This window comes from Vicia villosa, linkage group LG1 (assembly GCF_029867415.1).
Source record: "Vicia villosa cultivar HV-30 ecotype Madison, WI linkage group LG1, Vvil1.0, whole genome shotgun sequence".
Lineage (NCBI taxonomy): Eukaryota > Viridiplantae > Streptophyta > Magnoliopsida > Fabales > Fabaceae > Vicia > Vicia villosa.
This window is the reverse complement of record NC_081180.1, coordinates 199,895,292-199,912,905: the sequence shown is the minus strand read 5'-3', so window position 1 is coordinate 199,912,905 and position 17,614 is coordinate 199,895,292. Positions and strand designations below refer to the sequence as shown.

Sequence of the window (17,614 nt, the reverse complement as noted above, 5' to 3'; positions counted from 1 at the left end):
GAATATAAATTAGGATTATAATAAGGAAAATTGATATAGGGTGATAGAGTATTGAAGATAGATGAATCTTGTATGTTACAGAGTGCAAAATTGTTGTTTTAGATCTAAAATTGCAGCCTGTAATGTTGTAAAACGCGAGGAAGACGAACTGGTTCGAGTTGTAGGTTTTTGGAAGTCTCTCTCCATTTGCGTATGATACGCGTATGGTACGCGTATGAGGGACTCCCCAGGGGCCGTACGCGTATGGTACGCGCCCTGTCCCGTACAAAATATGCCATTCTGCCTGTACGCGTATGGTACGCGTATGATGAAGAGCTGGTACACGTATGGCCTTGTGGTATGCGTGTGCTCTGTTTTTAATGGAAATCAGCTTCTGCTGATACGTGTATGGTACGCGTATTATGTGTGTTTGTGTGGAAATCAGCCTCTGCTGATACGCGTATGGTACGTGTATGACTAGCGTGAGCGTAGAATTTTGTTGTTTTGTGACTTTTTGAATGTTTGAGGACGTGTAACTCTTAAACCGTTGGCCTGTTTTGAGTGTCGTTTTGAGTACGATGAACCTGATGAAATAACCTTTGTGTTGATTGATAATATTATTGTATTTGAATGATGTTAATATATATATAAACATTCTTTGATGATTGTGATGATGATGATGGTTTGAATATTGGATGATGTTACTCATAGACTTGACGATGGTATAAGTATGTTTCATATATGTTTGCATACATTCATAATCATATGTTGATGGCTGAATCCAGATGATGTTGTGGATTCAATGAAGGGCATATTCCCATTGTGTGGAATTTGTGCTTGCAGGGCCGTATCCTGAAGATGTTGGATCGATCGGTGGGTTATTCCCATTGATGATGTTGGTACCACATACATAGTGTCAGTTCATTCATATGCATGATTTTCATAACATGATTGAATGTGTTTCAGTGTTATGAATTGATGATGTGTTGGTTGTGTGTTGGTGAATTGTCTGAATATAATACAATTGGGTGAATAAAATAACTAACATGTGTTATTATTTACGATGCAATAATATTTTTTAATTGCGATGAGAGTCACCCTTACATGTTCTTATTTTCAGATTGAGGATAGCGGCTTTTCGACTTGGTGAGGATTAGCTCATGAGTCAGTGCGTTTAGTTTAGCGTCAAGTGTCATGCTCTGATATTGTAACACTAGGGAACGTGATGTTTTGAGTTTATGTTTTATTTTGTTTTGAGTCACCCTTACATATTTGTTTTATTTTGAGTTTTGAGGGATATAGTTTTCAAAGATGTTGAACTTATCCGTATGACTGATTTTTCCGCTGTGTTAACATGAGTATTATGAATTATGTAGAATCTCCTCAGTAAAGGCATGACAATGACATATGATGTTTGTTTTTAAATTTTGAATTGTGGCACCTTTATTCCATGTTACTCTGATATATTTAGTTAATTTTCGCGGGGTTTAGAAAGGTGTTACAATAGTGGTATCAGAGCATAGTTGGTCGTTGTGACCAGAGTCTTAGTGTCATTCTTCCCTGTGTATGAGACTAGCCCGAGTTAACTTTTCAATACTTTTGTTCTGACTAAATTGTTTTTGATTTAAGCAGAGCAATGGCGGGAAGAGGTGGAAGAAACGATGATGCAATTGCTGAGGCTTTGGGAATGATTGCTGGCGTGCTGGGAGGAAAAGCCAATGGTGCTGTGATTGGGGAGAACAGACAATTGTCGAAATTTCAAAGGAATAACCCTCCGTTGTTCAAAGGCAATCATGACCCTGAAGGTGCTCAGAAGTGGCTGAAAGAAATCGAGAGGATTTTTGGAGTGATTGATTGTGCTGAGAACTTGAAGGTGAGGTATGGTACTCACATGCTATCTGAGGAAGCTGACGATTGGTGGATTGCTACCAAGACAAAGCTGGATACTGATGGGATAGCAATCACTTGGGCTGTAATCAAGAGAGAATTTCTGAGGAAATACTTTCCTGAGGATGTTCGGGAAAGGAAAGAGATTGAGGTTTTGGAGCTGAAACAAGATAATATGATATTTCCAGAGTACGCTGCCAAGTTTGTAGAATTTGCAAAGTAATACACTCCTTACAACAATGACGAGGCTGGTGAGTTCTCGAAATGCATCAAACTCGATAATAGTCTTCGCGATGAGATTAAGCAGGGTATCAGATATTAGAGGATTCGACGGTTTGCTGATTTGGTAGACTGTAGCAGAATATTTGAAGAAGATAACATCAAGATGAAGCCATCTCACTCTTGCGAGTTGGTAGACAAAAAAGGTAAGAAGCATATGGATAGAGGTAAAGCTGTTGATGGGAAGACGCCTAGTGGGGGAGACTCCAGTGCTTTTGTCAGGTGTTACAACTATGGAGAAACTGGGCACCGTAGGAATGAATGCATACTCGATCAGAAGAAGTGTTTCAAGTGTGAAAAAGTGGGCCATATTGTTGCTGATTGTAAGAAGAAGATTGTGACTTGCTACAACTATGGTGAAGAAGGTCACATTAACCCACAATGTCCTAAGCCAAAGAAGAACCAATCTGGGGGAAAGGTTTTTTCTTTGTCTGGGTAGGAAACCACTTCTGAAGATCGATTGATTAAATCAGCAATCTGCAAACTGGAGGATACAAACGGTAGATTAGTTGTCCCATGCTGGAGATGATGACGAGTGAAGTGGCAATCAATCTCAATTTGTTTGGTGTGCTAATGAAAGACTGAGTTGTGGGCAAGCTGAATGGCACTTTTGTTATCACAATACATAGGAGTTGGTTCAGAAAGAATTACACCCATATCAGAAAGTAACCAACGCAACCAAACTATTTCAGTAGTAGTGGATGCCATAGCACGGTACTCAGCTTTTGTAGAAGAACGAGAAATAATATCTTGTTTCTTACTCTTCCAAGAAATAAGAGAATCTCCAAGAAAGACACAAAACCATGTGGTAGACTTACGATCTGTGGGGTCGCCAGCCCAATCCGCATCAGAATAAGCACGAAGTTCCAATGAGGAAGATGAAGGAAATATGAGGCTCTGAAAATGGGTTCCCCGAATATAACGACATATGCGAAGAATAGCTGCCCAATGCACTGTAGTAGGAGAGATAACAAACTGACTAACAACATGAACATCATAAGAAATATTTGGTCTAGTAATTGTAAGGTATACCAGGCTGCCAACCAAAGTACGATATAAAGTGGTATCTAGCAAAGGAACAACATCAGATGGAGCATATTTCACATTCAACTCAAGAGGACTATGTGCTACTCTATTATCAGAAAGGCGAGCCTGTTCAAGAATGTTGGCAATATACTTGGATTGCGAGAGAAGATAGCCTCTAGGAGAGTAGGCAACTTCAATGCCCAAGAAGTAGCGAAGAGTGCCTAATTCCTTCATCTAAAATTGTTTGGCTAACTGTAATTTTAAATCATTAATTCGATCCATATCATCACCTGTAATAATCATATCATCAACATATAATGAGAGTAAAATACGACCATGACAGGTGGTCTTGACAAACAAAGCAGAATCATGATCACTAGAGCGAAAACGAATAGATGTAATCACAGTGGTAAACTTCTCAAACCAAGCTCGTGGAGCTTGTTTTAGACCATATAATGCCTTTTTCAACTTACACACCTCCCCTTGATTATGAGAAACACCTTGTGGGGGTACCATATAAACTTCCTCTTGAAGTTCACCATTTAGAAATTCATTTTTAACATCCATTTGAGAAATATGCCACTGACGAACAGGTGCAACTACGATAAGGGTGCGAATAGTAGTCATCTTAGAAACAGGAGAAAAAGTTTCGTAATAATCCTTACCATATTGTTGAGAGAAACCCTTACCAACAAGGCGTGCTTTGTAGCGCTCAACTGACCCATCTGACTTAGTTTTGATCTTGTATATCCAACGAGACCCAATAGCATGTTTTCCAGGAGGAAGAGGTACTAATTCCCAAGTATCTATTTTGTGCAAAGCAGAAAGTTCTTCTGTCACAGCCTGCTGCCAAAGAGGGTTAAGAATAGCCTCTTTATAGGAAGAGGGCTCAGACAAACTGTAGATAGAGGTTAGAAAAGAAGCAAAAGAAGGATAGTAAGTGGAATAGACAAAATCAAGCAATTGGGTAGACTCACGGTCATGAGAGGGATAATGGGAAGGCGGAGGATCAACAGTTGCAGGAGGTTGTGGGGTAACCGTGGGGACAAGAGAGATGTCAGTATCTGGAGTATTGGTAGTATCAGTCCTGCAATTCTCAAAACTATAATCACTAGAAATATTATCATTATGGTCAAAAGGATCGATATGAGTGAGTTTTGAATTGTTAGTAGTGTAAGAATCTCAAGAAAGACAGTAAAAAAGAATGTGTTCAAGGAAAACAACATGATGAGAAACATACAATTTTTTTGTACCAGGATCATAACAATGATAACCCTTTTGAACATCCCCATAACCAAGAAAAATACATATAGCAGAACGAGAAGACAACTTAATACATTCTACTTGGGGGCGAAGAACAAAATAAGTAGAACCAAACACTTTCAACGATGCATAATCAGGGATAGAGTTATACAATTTTTCAAAGGGAGACAAACCTGATGTTACAGGCGATGGGATTCTATTAATAAGATGAACAGCAGTAAGAACTACTTCACCCCAAAATTCACTAGGAACCGAAGCAGACAACAAAAGGGAGCGAGCAGTCTCAATAATGTGACGGTGTTTCCTTTCAGCAACTCCATTTTGCTGAGGTGTATCAGTACAAGATGTTTGATGAATTGTACCATCAAAAGCAAGCAATTCAGAAAATTTATTAGAGGTATATTCACCCCTAAATCACAACAGAAGCACTTTATAATAACATTATGTTAAGTCTTAACCATAGCACGAAACATACAATAAATGTCAAAAAATTCTGAACGATTTTTCATAAGATAAATCCAACAATAACGAGTATAGTCATCAATAAACGAAACATAATATCTAGATCCACCCTTAGTAAGAAGCGGCGATGGACCCCATACATCAGAGTGAACTAAGTCAAAAGGTACATATGAAATGGAAACACTTTTACTAAATGGTAAAGCTGAAAATTTAGCAAGTTTACAGCCACAACAATCAGAGTTATCACTAGTTTGTAACTTTCCTAAAGCTCCAATAGAAGCCAAATACTTTAATCTTGAAGCAGAGACATGTCCAAGACGGTCATTCCATACATAAAAACTAGAAGACGAAGAATTCAAACGAAAAAAGGATAGTAAATCAGTTGTGGAAGTAGAGGTTGATGATGCAGTATCTGGGACTCTCAACTCATCCAAAACATAAAGTCCCCCTTGTCTACGGCCTGTCCCAATCAGCCTCCCAAAATGAGGATCCTGCACACAACAAGAAGTGGTAGAAAACATAATTGAGTAACCAGAATCACACAATTGACTAACAGAAGCAAGACTCAAAGTGAGGTTAGGAATATAATAAACATCAGAAAATGACAAATTAGGTGAGGAGAAAGAACCAACGCCTGCTAATGGCATATGAGTGCCATCAGCAGTCATAACCGACATAGATGGTGCAACATTTAAAGACACAAATGATTTAGAATCATATGACATATGGTATGATGCTCCAGAGTCTAGAATCCAAATGGAAGGAGATATACCTGAAAAACTAAAAGAGTTCAAACCTTTAGTAGAGAAGGCAGACATGACACGTGACTGAGTGGCAAGAAGCCTTTGAAGCTGCTCTGTAATATCAGATATTTGAGAAGAAGTCTTAGATGGATATGCACGATCAGAACCAAAACTAACAGTAGTAGGAGCAACAACAACAACATTTGATGATGGACTCTTGAAAATTTTCTTATTTGCTTTCAACAAATTGGGGCATTGTGCTTTCCAATGAGCTTTCTCCTTGCAAAAAGAACATTCATCAATACCAAGCCCAACCCTACCTTGTGGTTTTCCTTTGTGAAATTGAGCAGCAAATACAGACGAAGGAGTGGATAAAACTCCTTTATCTGGAATCAAATTTGAGTGGGACTTGAGTCTAATTTCTTCTGCCAACAATTCATTAAAAACTTAATCAACACTAGGAAGAGGATTACGATGCAGAATACCCCCATGAAGTCCCTCAAAATCATCCCAAAATGCCATCTGAAATTGAACCAAACATTGCTCTTCTCTTTGATCAGTGTACGCTTTAACAACTTTCAATTCAGCCGATTCCATAAGAGCCAATTGATCCCACAAATTAGTCATTGCTGAATAGAATTCTTGAATGGTCATCTTATTCTGTTTGAGAGTTCTAATATCACTTTCCAACTGATACCATTTTGCAAAATTAGATTGAGCATACAAACATTTTAAATGGTCCCAAACCTCCTTAGCAGTATCATATTTCGCTAGTTGCTCACCTATTGAGTGAGAAACCAAATTATTGATCCAAGGAAGAATCTTCGAATTACTGACATCCCATGTTTCCAACTCTTGTGCATATTTTGCTTCATCCTTTTTATATGTAGGTTAAACCGAGGATCTATCAACATAACTCCACATCCTTTTTCCTTTTAGAAAATTTTTCATCACGTAACTCCAATCGGAATAATTGTCTCCAATGAGTTGGACACTAACTGACTGAAGAGAGTCATCTTTTTCATTATTCATTTTAATCAACTATGAAATAACCAAAGCACCACAATTAAGCAAAATACAAAATGAAATTGATCCCAAAAAAAATTCGGTGATTGTATCAAAAAATAATGTATCTCCCATTTGTCGTTTTTTTTAACCGTAAAAATAACAAGGAATAGCAAAGTAACCAAACTAGCCAATGAAACAAATCAAAGAACAACAACGTGTTGAATTCTTTGCCACAAGAATGATTATCCCAAATATATTTTAAGAGAATAATAAAGAAAGGCAAGCAAATATCTAATAAACATTACCAAACCACCAAGTCACGCCGTCAGCTTCAAATGAACCAATGCCATAAAATTTCAATGAAACAGCACCGTAAACCAAACACTTCACCGAATAAACATCTTAAAAATAATATATGGACCACTTTATGATATATCTGAAATCAAACCGAGCTCTTTGATACCATGTTAACAATTGTAAATATATATAAACATAGAGAAGGAGAAACACCCTTTGAATTAGGGTTTCAATATAATGAACAAAAACATAAAAAGTAAGGGTTACACCAAAGTATAAATACTAAATGTTGAGAAAGACTTAACTACCCTTACAAATATATAATTAATCAATCTAATAATAATATTATTAATAATAATAATAACTAACAATTCATTCTTGGAGTAGCAGCGAAAATCTAAGATCGAAGCCATTATATTGACTCGACTCAATATTTCAGTGAAAGTCGCCACCGTGCTTTATTGTTTGAAAGGAAAAGGGAAAAGAACCAATAAAACCCAAAGTTTGTTTTTTAAAACAAAAAAGAAGAGATCTTAAGTACGGGTGTTGATTATACAAGGGGAAGGTTTTAAGGACCACTCATATCTGTAGTACTCTACTGGAACCATTTTGAAAATATGTGTTGATTAAAAAGATGTTGTGTGTGAAAAGAAAAGGTTTGTTTAAATTTTAAAATAAGCTCGGAAAAGCATTAAGCCTTGTGCCTACATACCTCCTCGGTGCATTGGAGAAGTCAGAGCTAATGTAGTTCCCGCTTAAAGGGAAAAACGGTTTTTAAAAGGAATAAACACTTTATCGTCATCGGAGAGAATACTCAGCCATTGATCTTGAGCATGAGAACAAATGAGTTCTTTGCGTCGCAAATGAAAGAAGGGATCGAAATCGGATGGAAATCAACGAGTATGCCACTAGCTCTCTCATGCGGAAAAGATCTCATTATATCAATCAATTTCAAAATCGTGGGGTTTCGCAACTTACTACAACAATTAATCGTGTCTAAACTTTTGAAGAAAAGCCACTAAGGGCAAAAGATATTTTAGAGAAAAAAGGTTTTTAAAGAGGTTTTACAAACATAAGAAGGTTTTGGCAAAAGGGAGAAGATTTTGAAAATCTAAGAAGGGGAGGAGATGAAGAGGCTATCATAATGCGTAAAATAAAAGCTAAGGAAAGAAACAGTCTAACCAAAATAAGAAGCCAACACTTGACATTATGAGTCAAGGTAGATTTCCCATCCTTTGGAATATCAATACTAAACCAACACATTATCACTTGGGGATCCAGATGAACTTATTATCTTTAGCACCACTTTACATTAAGCACATTAAAATTTTGACGAAAATTGTGTACAGTAACGGCTGTTTTTGGGTAAAATTCTTATCACGACGCCTTGGAATTAACCATCAAGGGCTTTCAAGGAAATACCTGCACACATAAACATACAACAGTCCAATGCCAGACAGAATAACGACAGAGTAACAACAGAATAACAGGGTCCAGAGGTACTAAGTCCAAAAGTCCAAGTATCCAAAATGCTCAGGATCGTAACCAATAGTCCATAAGGCCTTAAGTATTTTTTAGATTTTTGTTGTGTATTAGTGTTTTGGCACAAAAATAGAGTATGGTCCAAGTGGACAAAAAGAAAATAGCGGAAACATAAACAAAACGTCCAAATGGAAAAAAAAAAGAAAATAGCATATTATAAACGTCCTAATGGACAAAGAGAAAACGACGGAAACATAAACATGATGAAATGATAAAATAAAGCATAAAGCGAGAAATAACAAGCAATATAGTAAAGTGCGGAAATTAAAGTCAATTGTTAGATGTTAAAAATAACCATCTTGAAACTTGTCAAGTATGTTATCAAAGTTAGTAATAAAGATCGATGGTAAGTGAAGGATGTTCTCCGATTTAAATTCAATGGAAATTTATCAGATGCTTGATAAAATCATAACGACTACACGATAAACTTCCATAAGTCTTAAATCAACCGCATACAATTCTCTTCCATGTTTGATCTTTTTTTATTCGGGACACGAAATATTGCGCTATGTTAAGCAGATGGCCAAATGATTTATGTAGAAATCACCCTACAATGAGGACGGTCAAAACTTTATGTGCTAATGCATGGGAGAGAAGCGATATGTAGATCACTCTCCGAAAGCAATACTGCACTAAAAAAAATAGGTAGCGATCTAATCTTTACCAAGAATCCATAAGAATTCTCATGGTGTTAAGACTTTCATCGATCAAAAGAAAAAAAAAGAAGGATAAGAAGAATAAAAATGCATAAAGTAAAATCAACTCACACTATCATTAATATCATTCATCTAATATTATGGATTTGGTCATTTCAAACCTATCAACATCCTAGATCCAATGATATTAATTAAGTAGAGGAAGAAGGAAGGCAAAACAAGCATAAACAAGGAAAAAAACATTATGCCTCACTGGAAATCGATTTCCTGAGTGCAGACTTCAAATTTGCCACAAAAACAAGGTGGAAATCGATTTCCCTTTATAGGAAATTGATTTCCTGCGCGCGCTGTAACACCCGGAAATTCATTTAATTATTTAAATGAATTATTAACAATTTATTTGTCAGAATTCAATAGAAGTTGGGAATTGTTGGATTAATAAGCTGATTTTAATTATTAAAAGGCATTATCGTATTTAACGGTTGGTTATAGTAATATGATATTAAGGAGATTATATTATTATTATGATGAATTAATTTTAGTTGGAGGACTATTGTTAGAAAATAATATTTTGGATGTTAGAATATTATTTACTTTGGTTGGTGTTAGTAGAATAAGGAGGTGTTTTTAGTTGGTCCATTTGACTATTGGATTATTTGATTTAATAGTTTAATAGAATAATTGGTTTATTTTATTAATATAATAATAAGTGAGGTTATATATAAATAGTAGTGGTAGTAGAAAAATTAGGTTAATACGTAGAAGAGAAAAAGTACACCGCCGGAACCAGAGTTAGGAGTTCAACCGGAAACTGTTAGAGACCATAAATTCAGGTAAGGGTGGGGTTCTTGCTCTATAAATAGGGACATGATGGATTGTATGTGGGTTTGAGAAATTTTATAGTCTCTATGTGTCGATTGAATTTTCTGTTATATGTGAGTGTTTTGTGTATATCTGTGTTGAAATTACCTGTGAAATTATGTTATTTGTGCAATTAATGTAATTGTGTCTCAGTTATGGGCGATGGTCTGAAATAAATCGATGGTGAAATTTAGAATTAAACTGGGGACCGGGTGGCCCTGCGGAGGTTGGTGTTGTTGTCGCCAGTGCCGACTGGCACATGAAGATGGGGAGAATGCGTTGCCGTTCGGAATGCTACACATATATATAAATATATATGCAAGTGCTATGTTTTAAGTAGTCTGGTACATTGATACATTGAAATTGAAACATAATTAAATAAATAAATAATTTAGTAAGAGCTATAATAGATTTTTGGTAGATGCATTCAAACTTGTTTCTTTTACTTCTCCCTGGCCCACGTGAGAAATCTAGGAGAATAACACATGAACATAGTTTTTAAGTAGTAACCTTGTTTTAGTATATACTAGATAAGTGGTAGCCATAGTATAATTGCATACTGAGATAGATGAAGGGTTAAGTGACCCACCTAATATTAATAATAAGTATATAAACTAGCAGTGGAAATTAGAGCAAGTTTTAACAGAATTAGTAAATCCAATTGATTCAAGAAATTGGTATGGGTGTAGTGGTCATAGCAGTGTCTAAATTGACCAAGTAGCAGAGTTAGGTTTGTTACAGTTTCAGGAAATATTACTGGGTAGGAATATTTTGGTAGTAGTGTTATACTAAGGTAACAGTGTAGTAGAATAATACTAAGTAATTGTATCACTATATAATTGACAGCAGGGGCAACTTTAAAAGTAACATGAAACAATTTTAGAACATGTCCATAACAAAAATAAATAACTTAATTAAAAACAGAACCGGAATTAATTAACCAAGTAGAATAATTTAGGCGAGACCGGGATTGATTCGGTATCCGTAAATTGACGACGTTTTCGGCGATGTTTTGACTTGTTGCATATTTTGAGATATTGTGAATTTTGCGATGTTGCAGGAAATTAAAGTGACGAGTAATTATCAATAATGATTGATATATTTTGGCGACGTAGGCAAATGCCTTATGCGACGTTGTTTTGTGATTGATTGTGGTTGTTGCATTTCATAGTGTCTCATAAATTGCATGTTGTAGCGACGGCCTGGATTGGCAAAACAGCGACGAAGGCTTATGCCTGTTTTGATGCCTCTATTATCTGGCAATTGGCGATGGGGGCTGAAGCCCTGGGTACCACATGCATGATGCATTAGTCGTGTCTCATCCATTTGCTTTATTGCGACGTTGTGCGTGATTATGTGATTTTGATTTTTGAATTGTTTGTGATTGAAATTGAGACGTGAGATATATATTATGACTTGAACCGTAATACGCTCTTTATCATGACTTTATTTATATTGTTTGATATCTCACCCTTTGCGTGTTTTCGCCGTTGCCTTTATACTGGTAACGTGCAGGTGATGATAGTGAGTGAAGGATTAGCTGTCGCGAGTTGAGTCGGTTGTCGCTCTGATACGTAGCACTCGGGGGGATAAAACGATTGTTTTTATTATTGTTTTAATTGCTGAATTTTATTTAGTTTTGATTTAAATCGTAACTTAAAGTTACCGTGCAAAGATGCTACAACTTGATTTAAATATTTATGAAGTTTGATGATTCCGCTGCGAAGTAATTTATTTGATGAGGTGTTTTTGAGGATTAAATTAATGTTATGATTTGTCCGCTTTCGTTTAAGTGCTATGTATCTATGTGGAGGCGTAATTGCCGTAAGTGAATTAAATGATGAATGTGACATCCTATTTCATCGTATGAAATATTTTTAAATACTCTGATTTTCCATATAAATTATTGGGTAGATTTGGGGTGTTACATTAGTGGTATCAGAGCAGGTCGGTCCGGCCGGCCAGTTGTCGAGTCGTAGTTAGTTAACGATCGAGTATTGTTAATTACTTTATTTGACTGTTGTTTATGTTGTAGTGCTTAGTTGAGATGGCTGGTAGAAACGATGCTGCGATTGCTGCTGCTTTGGAGGCTATGGCGCAAGCTTTGGCAAATCAGCCAAATGCTGATGAAAATGCAGGATCTCGCAGTTTAGCAACCTTTTAGAGAGAGAATCCGCCGGTCTTCAAAGGCAAGCATGACCCTGACGGCGCATTGGAGTGGTTGAAGGAGATTGAGAGGATATTCCGTGTGATGGACTGCACTCAGGCGCAGAAGGTTCGGTATGGAACTCATATGCTGGCAGTCGAAGCTGATGACTGGTGGTTAGAGACTCGTCAGAGATTGGAAGTTGCTGGTGAAGAGATCACTTGGATTGTTTTCCGCAGAGAATTTCTCAGGAAGTATTATCCTGAAGATGTTCGGGGTAAGAAGGAGATTGAGTTCCTTGAGCTGAAACAAGGGAATATGTCAGTGACAGAGTATGCTGCAAAGTTCACTGAGTTGGCTAAGTTCTACCCGTATTATGAGGGAGCAGGTGCTGAGTTTTCAAAGTGCATCAAGTTTGAGAACGGATTGCGCTCTGAGATTAAGAAAGCTGTTGGGTATCAAAAGATTCGTATCTTTCCTAATCTGGTTGATAGTTGCAGGATTTATGAAGAAGATCATAATGCACATTACAAACTTGTCAAGGATAGGAGAGGCAAGCAGAATCGTAGCACACCTTATGATGCTCCAGTTGGAAAGGGAAAAGCAGAAGTGGCTAATGGAAAGAAAACTAGTGGGGGAGGAGCTCCTGCTAGCGTGGTTTGTTTCAAATGTGGAGAACCTGGTCACAAGAGTGATGTGTGTACTGCTGGGGAGAAAAGATGTTTCCGTTATGGTAAGATAGGACACGTAACTACTGATTGTAGGCATAAAGAAGTTATCTGTTTCAACTGAGGTGAAGAAGGGCATATTAGTAGCAAGTGTCAGAAACCAAAAAGGGAACCAGGAAGTGGAAAAGTGTTCGCTTTAGTTGGAACTCAGACAGCTAATGAGGACAGGAATGCTGGAGGTGCGTATTTCATTAGTAATACTTTTAATTACTATCGTTGATTATTGGTGCTGCTAGTTGTAACACCCCAATTCTACCCGATAATTTATAATAAAAATCAGAGTATAAATTCCAAACAAATTCATTTGAGGTATCACATATTTGTCATTCAAAAACAATTACGACTTATTTTCCTTCATATAGATACATAGCACGTAACTTAAAATGGACAATTAAATCATTATTCAAAAATCACTTTTTTTTCAAATTAAATAATTAACTCACAGCGGAATCATCAAACTTCATAAATATTCAAATCAAGTCGTAGCATCATTGCACGGTAACTTTAAGTTACAATTTAAAACATAATTCACTTAAAAATTCAGCAAGTAAAATAATAAATTAAACAATCGCTTTATCCCCCCGAGTGCTACGTATCAGAGCAACACACTAACTCGAATAACAGCAACTAAAGACTTCATAAAATCACTTCAAACTTCCACCGCTATCTTGAGTACCTGTCAATTTCCCATGGTAGGGAAACATCATTCAGAAGGGGTGAGATATCCAACAATATAAACAAGCGTATGATAAATAATATATTAAGATTAGATCATACAACTTCACCACTTCATACTTATTCAAACAACAGTTATAATAACAAATAGCAACAACAATTATAATAATTATTTATCAACAACAAGTATAATAACAATTATCAGCAACAAGTATAACAACAACAACTTATAACAACAACAACAACAACAACGTAATAACAACAACAACGTAATAACCACAACAACTTCAAATGCGACTCAACTGTGCAAATGCATGTGGTACCATTGGAGCAGAACTCCCAACTTAAACATATGCCAGGTTATCGAGGCATTTCAACTTAATCAGGTGCCATCAAGGCCAACTTAAACAGGTGCCGTCAAGGCCAACTTAAACATTTTGCCAATCCAGGCCAACGTAATATGCAAATGTATGCATGCAACAATAACAACAACTACAACGTCACAACACAACAATGCAACAACCGCAAACAACTTAACCAACCTTGGTCATAAGACCAACAACTTAATCAACGCATCATCAATAACTTAAACAACATTGGTCATAAGACTTGCAACTTTATCAACGTATCAACAACAACAACAACCAGAACAACAGCAACAAAAAGAACAACTTAAACATGCATCAATTGCATCAACTTAATCATTACAAAACAACCCCTGAACATCTAGGTACTAATTCTTCAATTTATTAATTAATCTACTACCAACAATTTTTATCATTCTAATTCCAATTCTACTATTCGTTAATTCTATTATTAATTCCAATTATGCTACTAATTCAGCCAACTACATATATCATCGTTATTACTAGTGCTATTTCTTCTTCACACCAATTCCATATTCATACAACTTAATCCATTAACTACATATTTCATCACTAAGAATCATCACTATAATTTCTACTAATTAAATTAATCAATTCCAACGGTATAATATTCTAATTAATTTAAACCAATTTCTTCACTAATAATAATTATAATTCTTCTCAAGTTAATCCTACTAAGGCTTGATCCCAACAACCAACATAAAACATCAACAGCCAGAAATCAAAACATATTTCTAAAACTCGTATAACACGCGCCGCGAATCCCTCTTTGCACCGCGAACACCACAGAAACCTTCAGTTCGTGCCGCGTCCAAACCTTGGCGCTTACCTGCGCTGACAGCATCTTCCAACAAAATTAAAACTCAATTTTCTTCCTTCGATTCCAGTACAATTCAATTTCGATCATCACAGGAACATAGCAATATTATAGTTATACTCCACCAACATCTAGCAATTTTCTACAACTAATTCCTCAATAATAATAATAATTATAAACCCTAGGTTAATTTCCCACAACCATTGATTGAACTTTTATAACCTTATTCACAAACGTCAATCAATTTCAACATTCAACAATACAATCACAACACACAAAACAGAGGCAATCATACAACCATAACCCCCACATATCATTCATCATAATCCCGTTTATAGAGCTAGAACCCCACCCTTACCTTGGATATGAGATTGCTCTACTCTCCCGGTTGCCATAGCTTATGCCGCCACTTCCAACTTTTCTCCAAAAATCTTTTCTAACAACGTGCAGAGACGCGCCAAAAACCTGTTCGGAAATCGCTTTGTCAGACGAACTTAAAATCATCAAAACGAAAATCGCTCCGGTCAGAAGTTACCTCTACGAGTCTGGAACGTTGTGTCCAAGAACCGCGACGATCCAACAGTTGGATTGGGAGAAACGTCCGTTTTACTAAGGTGTCTCACTGCAGAAATTTGCTGCGAAAATTGGACTTCCTCTAGCATTTCTCTTCCGCCATGGCTCTCTTCTTCACCTCTCCTCTTTCTCCAACTTTTCTTCTTTCTCCACGTCTACTGAGACCTAACTTCTCTTCTTATTTCCTTTATTTTATTATAATTATTATTATAATTATAACCTTCATTTGGGCTTACTAATTAACACCCCCATGATTACTATCACCAACGCAACGTCTAAGCCCACTTAAATAAAACACTCTCATAATCCATAATATTAATTCTATTATTATTTCTCTCCACCAAATTAACTAACTACCGACTATAAAATAAATCGTCCGAACCACCAACTCAACATATTCAATATCATTCTCTTACGGTTTAAATCAACTTAAATTAATAATAGTCCATTATAGTAATATTATCTCTAATATTATTCTCCGATTAAACCGACTAATTTCTCGATCATTAATTTATCCGCCCAACACAACGTATAATTCCAATTACGCCTCTTATAATAATGTCAATAATTCTAACTTTGACTAATTCCAACAAATAATTTCCTTATACAATTTAATTAAATAAATAATTAAATTCCGGGTGTTACACTAGTTGTTTCGTTGTTCCTGTTGCGTTGAATGATTAGTACGTTAGATTCGAACCTTGTTGAGTTCGATCGTTTCGAAGGAATAGTAGTTAGATTGTTGTCAAACACAACTTGGGGATCGGAGAGTTGGAAACAAGAACGAAGTTAAGGATGGTAGTATCGGATGAATTTTCGAGGACGAAAATCTTTTAAGTGGGGGAGAGTTGTAACACCCGGAAATTCATTTAATTATTTAAATGAATTATTAACAATTTATTTGTCAGAATTCAATAGAAGTTGGGAATTGTTGGATTAATAAGCTGATTTTAATTATTAAAAGGCATTATCGTATTTAACGGTTGGTTATAGTAATATGATATTAAGGAGATTATATTATTATTATGATGAATTAATTTTAGTTGGAGGACTATTGTTAGAAAATAATATTTTGGATGTTAGAATATTATTTACTTTGGTTGGTGTTAGTAGAATAAGGAGGTGTTTTTAGTTAGTCCATTTGACTATTGGATTATTTGATTTAATAGTTTAATAGAATAATTGGTTTATTTTATTAATATAATAATAAGTGAGGTTATATATAAATAGTAGTGGTAGTAGAAAAATTAGGTTAATACGTAGAAGAGAAAAAGTACACCGCCGGAACTAGAGTTAGGAGTTCAACCGGAAACTGTTAGAGACCATAAATTCAGGTAAGGGTGGGGTTCTTGCTCTATAAATAGGGACATGATGGATTGTATGTGGGTTTGAGAAATTTTATAGTCTCTATGTGTCGATTGAATTTTCTGTTATATGTGAGTGTTTTGTGTATATCTGTGTTGAAATTACCTGTGAAATTATGTTATTTGTGCAATTAATGTAATTGTGTCTCAGTTATGGGCGATGGTCTGAAATAAATCGATGGTGAAATTTAGAATTAAACTGGGGACCGGGTGGCCCTGCGGAGGTTGGTGTTGTTGTCGCCAGTGCCGACTGGCACATGAAGATGGGGAGAATGCGTTGCCGTTCGGAATGCTACACATATATATAAATATATATGCAAGTGCTATGTTTTAAGTAGTCTGGTACATTGATACATTGAAATTGAAACATAATTAAATAAATAAATAATTTAGTAAGAGCTATAATAGATTTTTGGTAGATGCATTCAAACTTGTTTCTTTTACTTCTCCCTGGCCCACGTGAGAAATCTAGGAGAATAACACATGAACATAGTTTTTAAGTAGTAACCTTGTTTTAGTATATACTAGATAAGTGGTAGCCATAGTATAATTGCATACTGAGATAGATGAAGGGTTAAGTGACCCACCTAATATTAATAATAAGTATATAAACTAGCAGTGGAAATTAGAGCAAGTTTTAACAGAATTAGTAAATCCAATTGATTCAAGAAATTGGTATGGGTGTAGTGGTCATAGCAGTGTCTAAATTGACCAAGTAGCAGAGTTAGGTTTGTTACAGTTTCAGGAAATATTACTGGGTAGGAATATTTTGGTAGTAGTGTTATACTAAGGTAACAGTGTAGTAGAATAATACTAAGTAATTGTATCACTATATAATTGACAGCAGGGGCAACTTTAAAAGTAACATGAAACAATTTTAGAACATGTCCATAACAAAAATAAATAACTTAATTAAAAACAG

At 35.8% G+C, this 17,614-nt stretch overlaps 2 protein-coding genes across 2 annotated transcripts; one reads left to right on the top strand and one right to left on the bottom strand.

Moving 5' to 3' along the window:
- Window positions 1-2,715: 2,715 nt before the first annotated feature.
- On the bottom strand, window positions 2,716-3,405 carry LOC131662610 (secreted RxLR effector protein 161-like). The gene has a single exon (XM_058932427.1). It carries the CDS (start codon window positions 3,403-3,405, stop codon window positions 2,716-2,718), a length of 690 nt encoding a protein of 229 aa, XP_058788410.1.
- An 8,849-nt stretch (window positions 3,406-12,254) lies between these two features.
- Window positions 12,255-12,941, top strand: LOC131662595 (uncharacterized). The gene has a single exon (XM_058932416.1). It carries the CDS (start codon window positions 12,255-12,257, stop codon window positions 12,939-12,941), a length of 687 nt encoding a protein of 228 aa, XP_058788399.1.
- The last annotated feature ends 4,673 nt before the right edge of the window (window positions 12,942-17,614 follow it).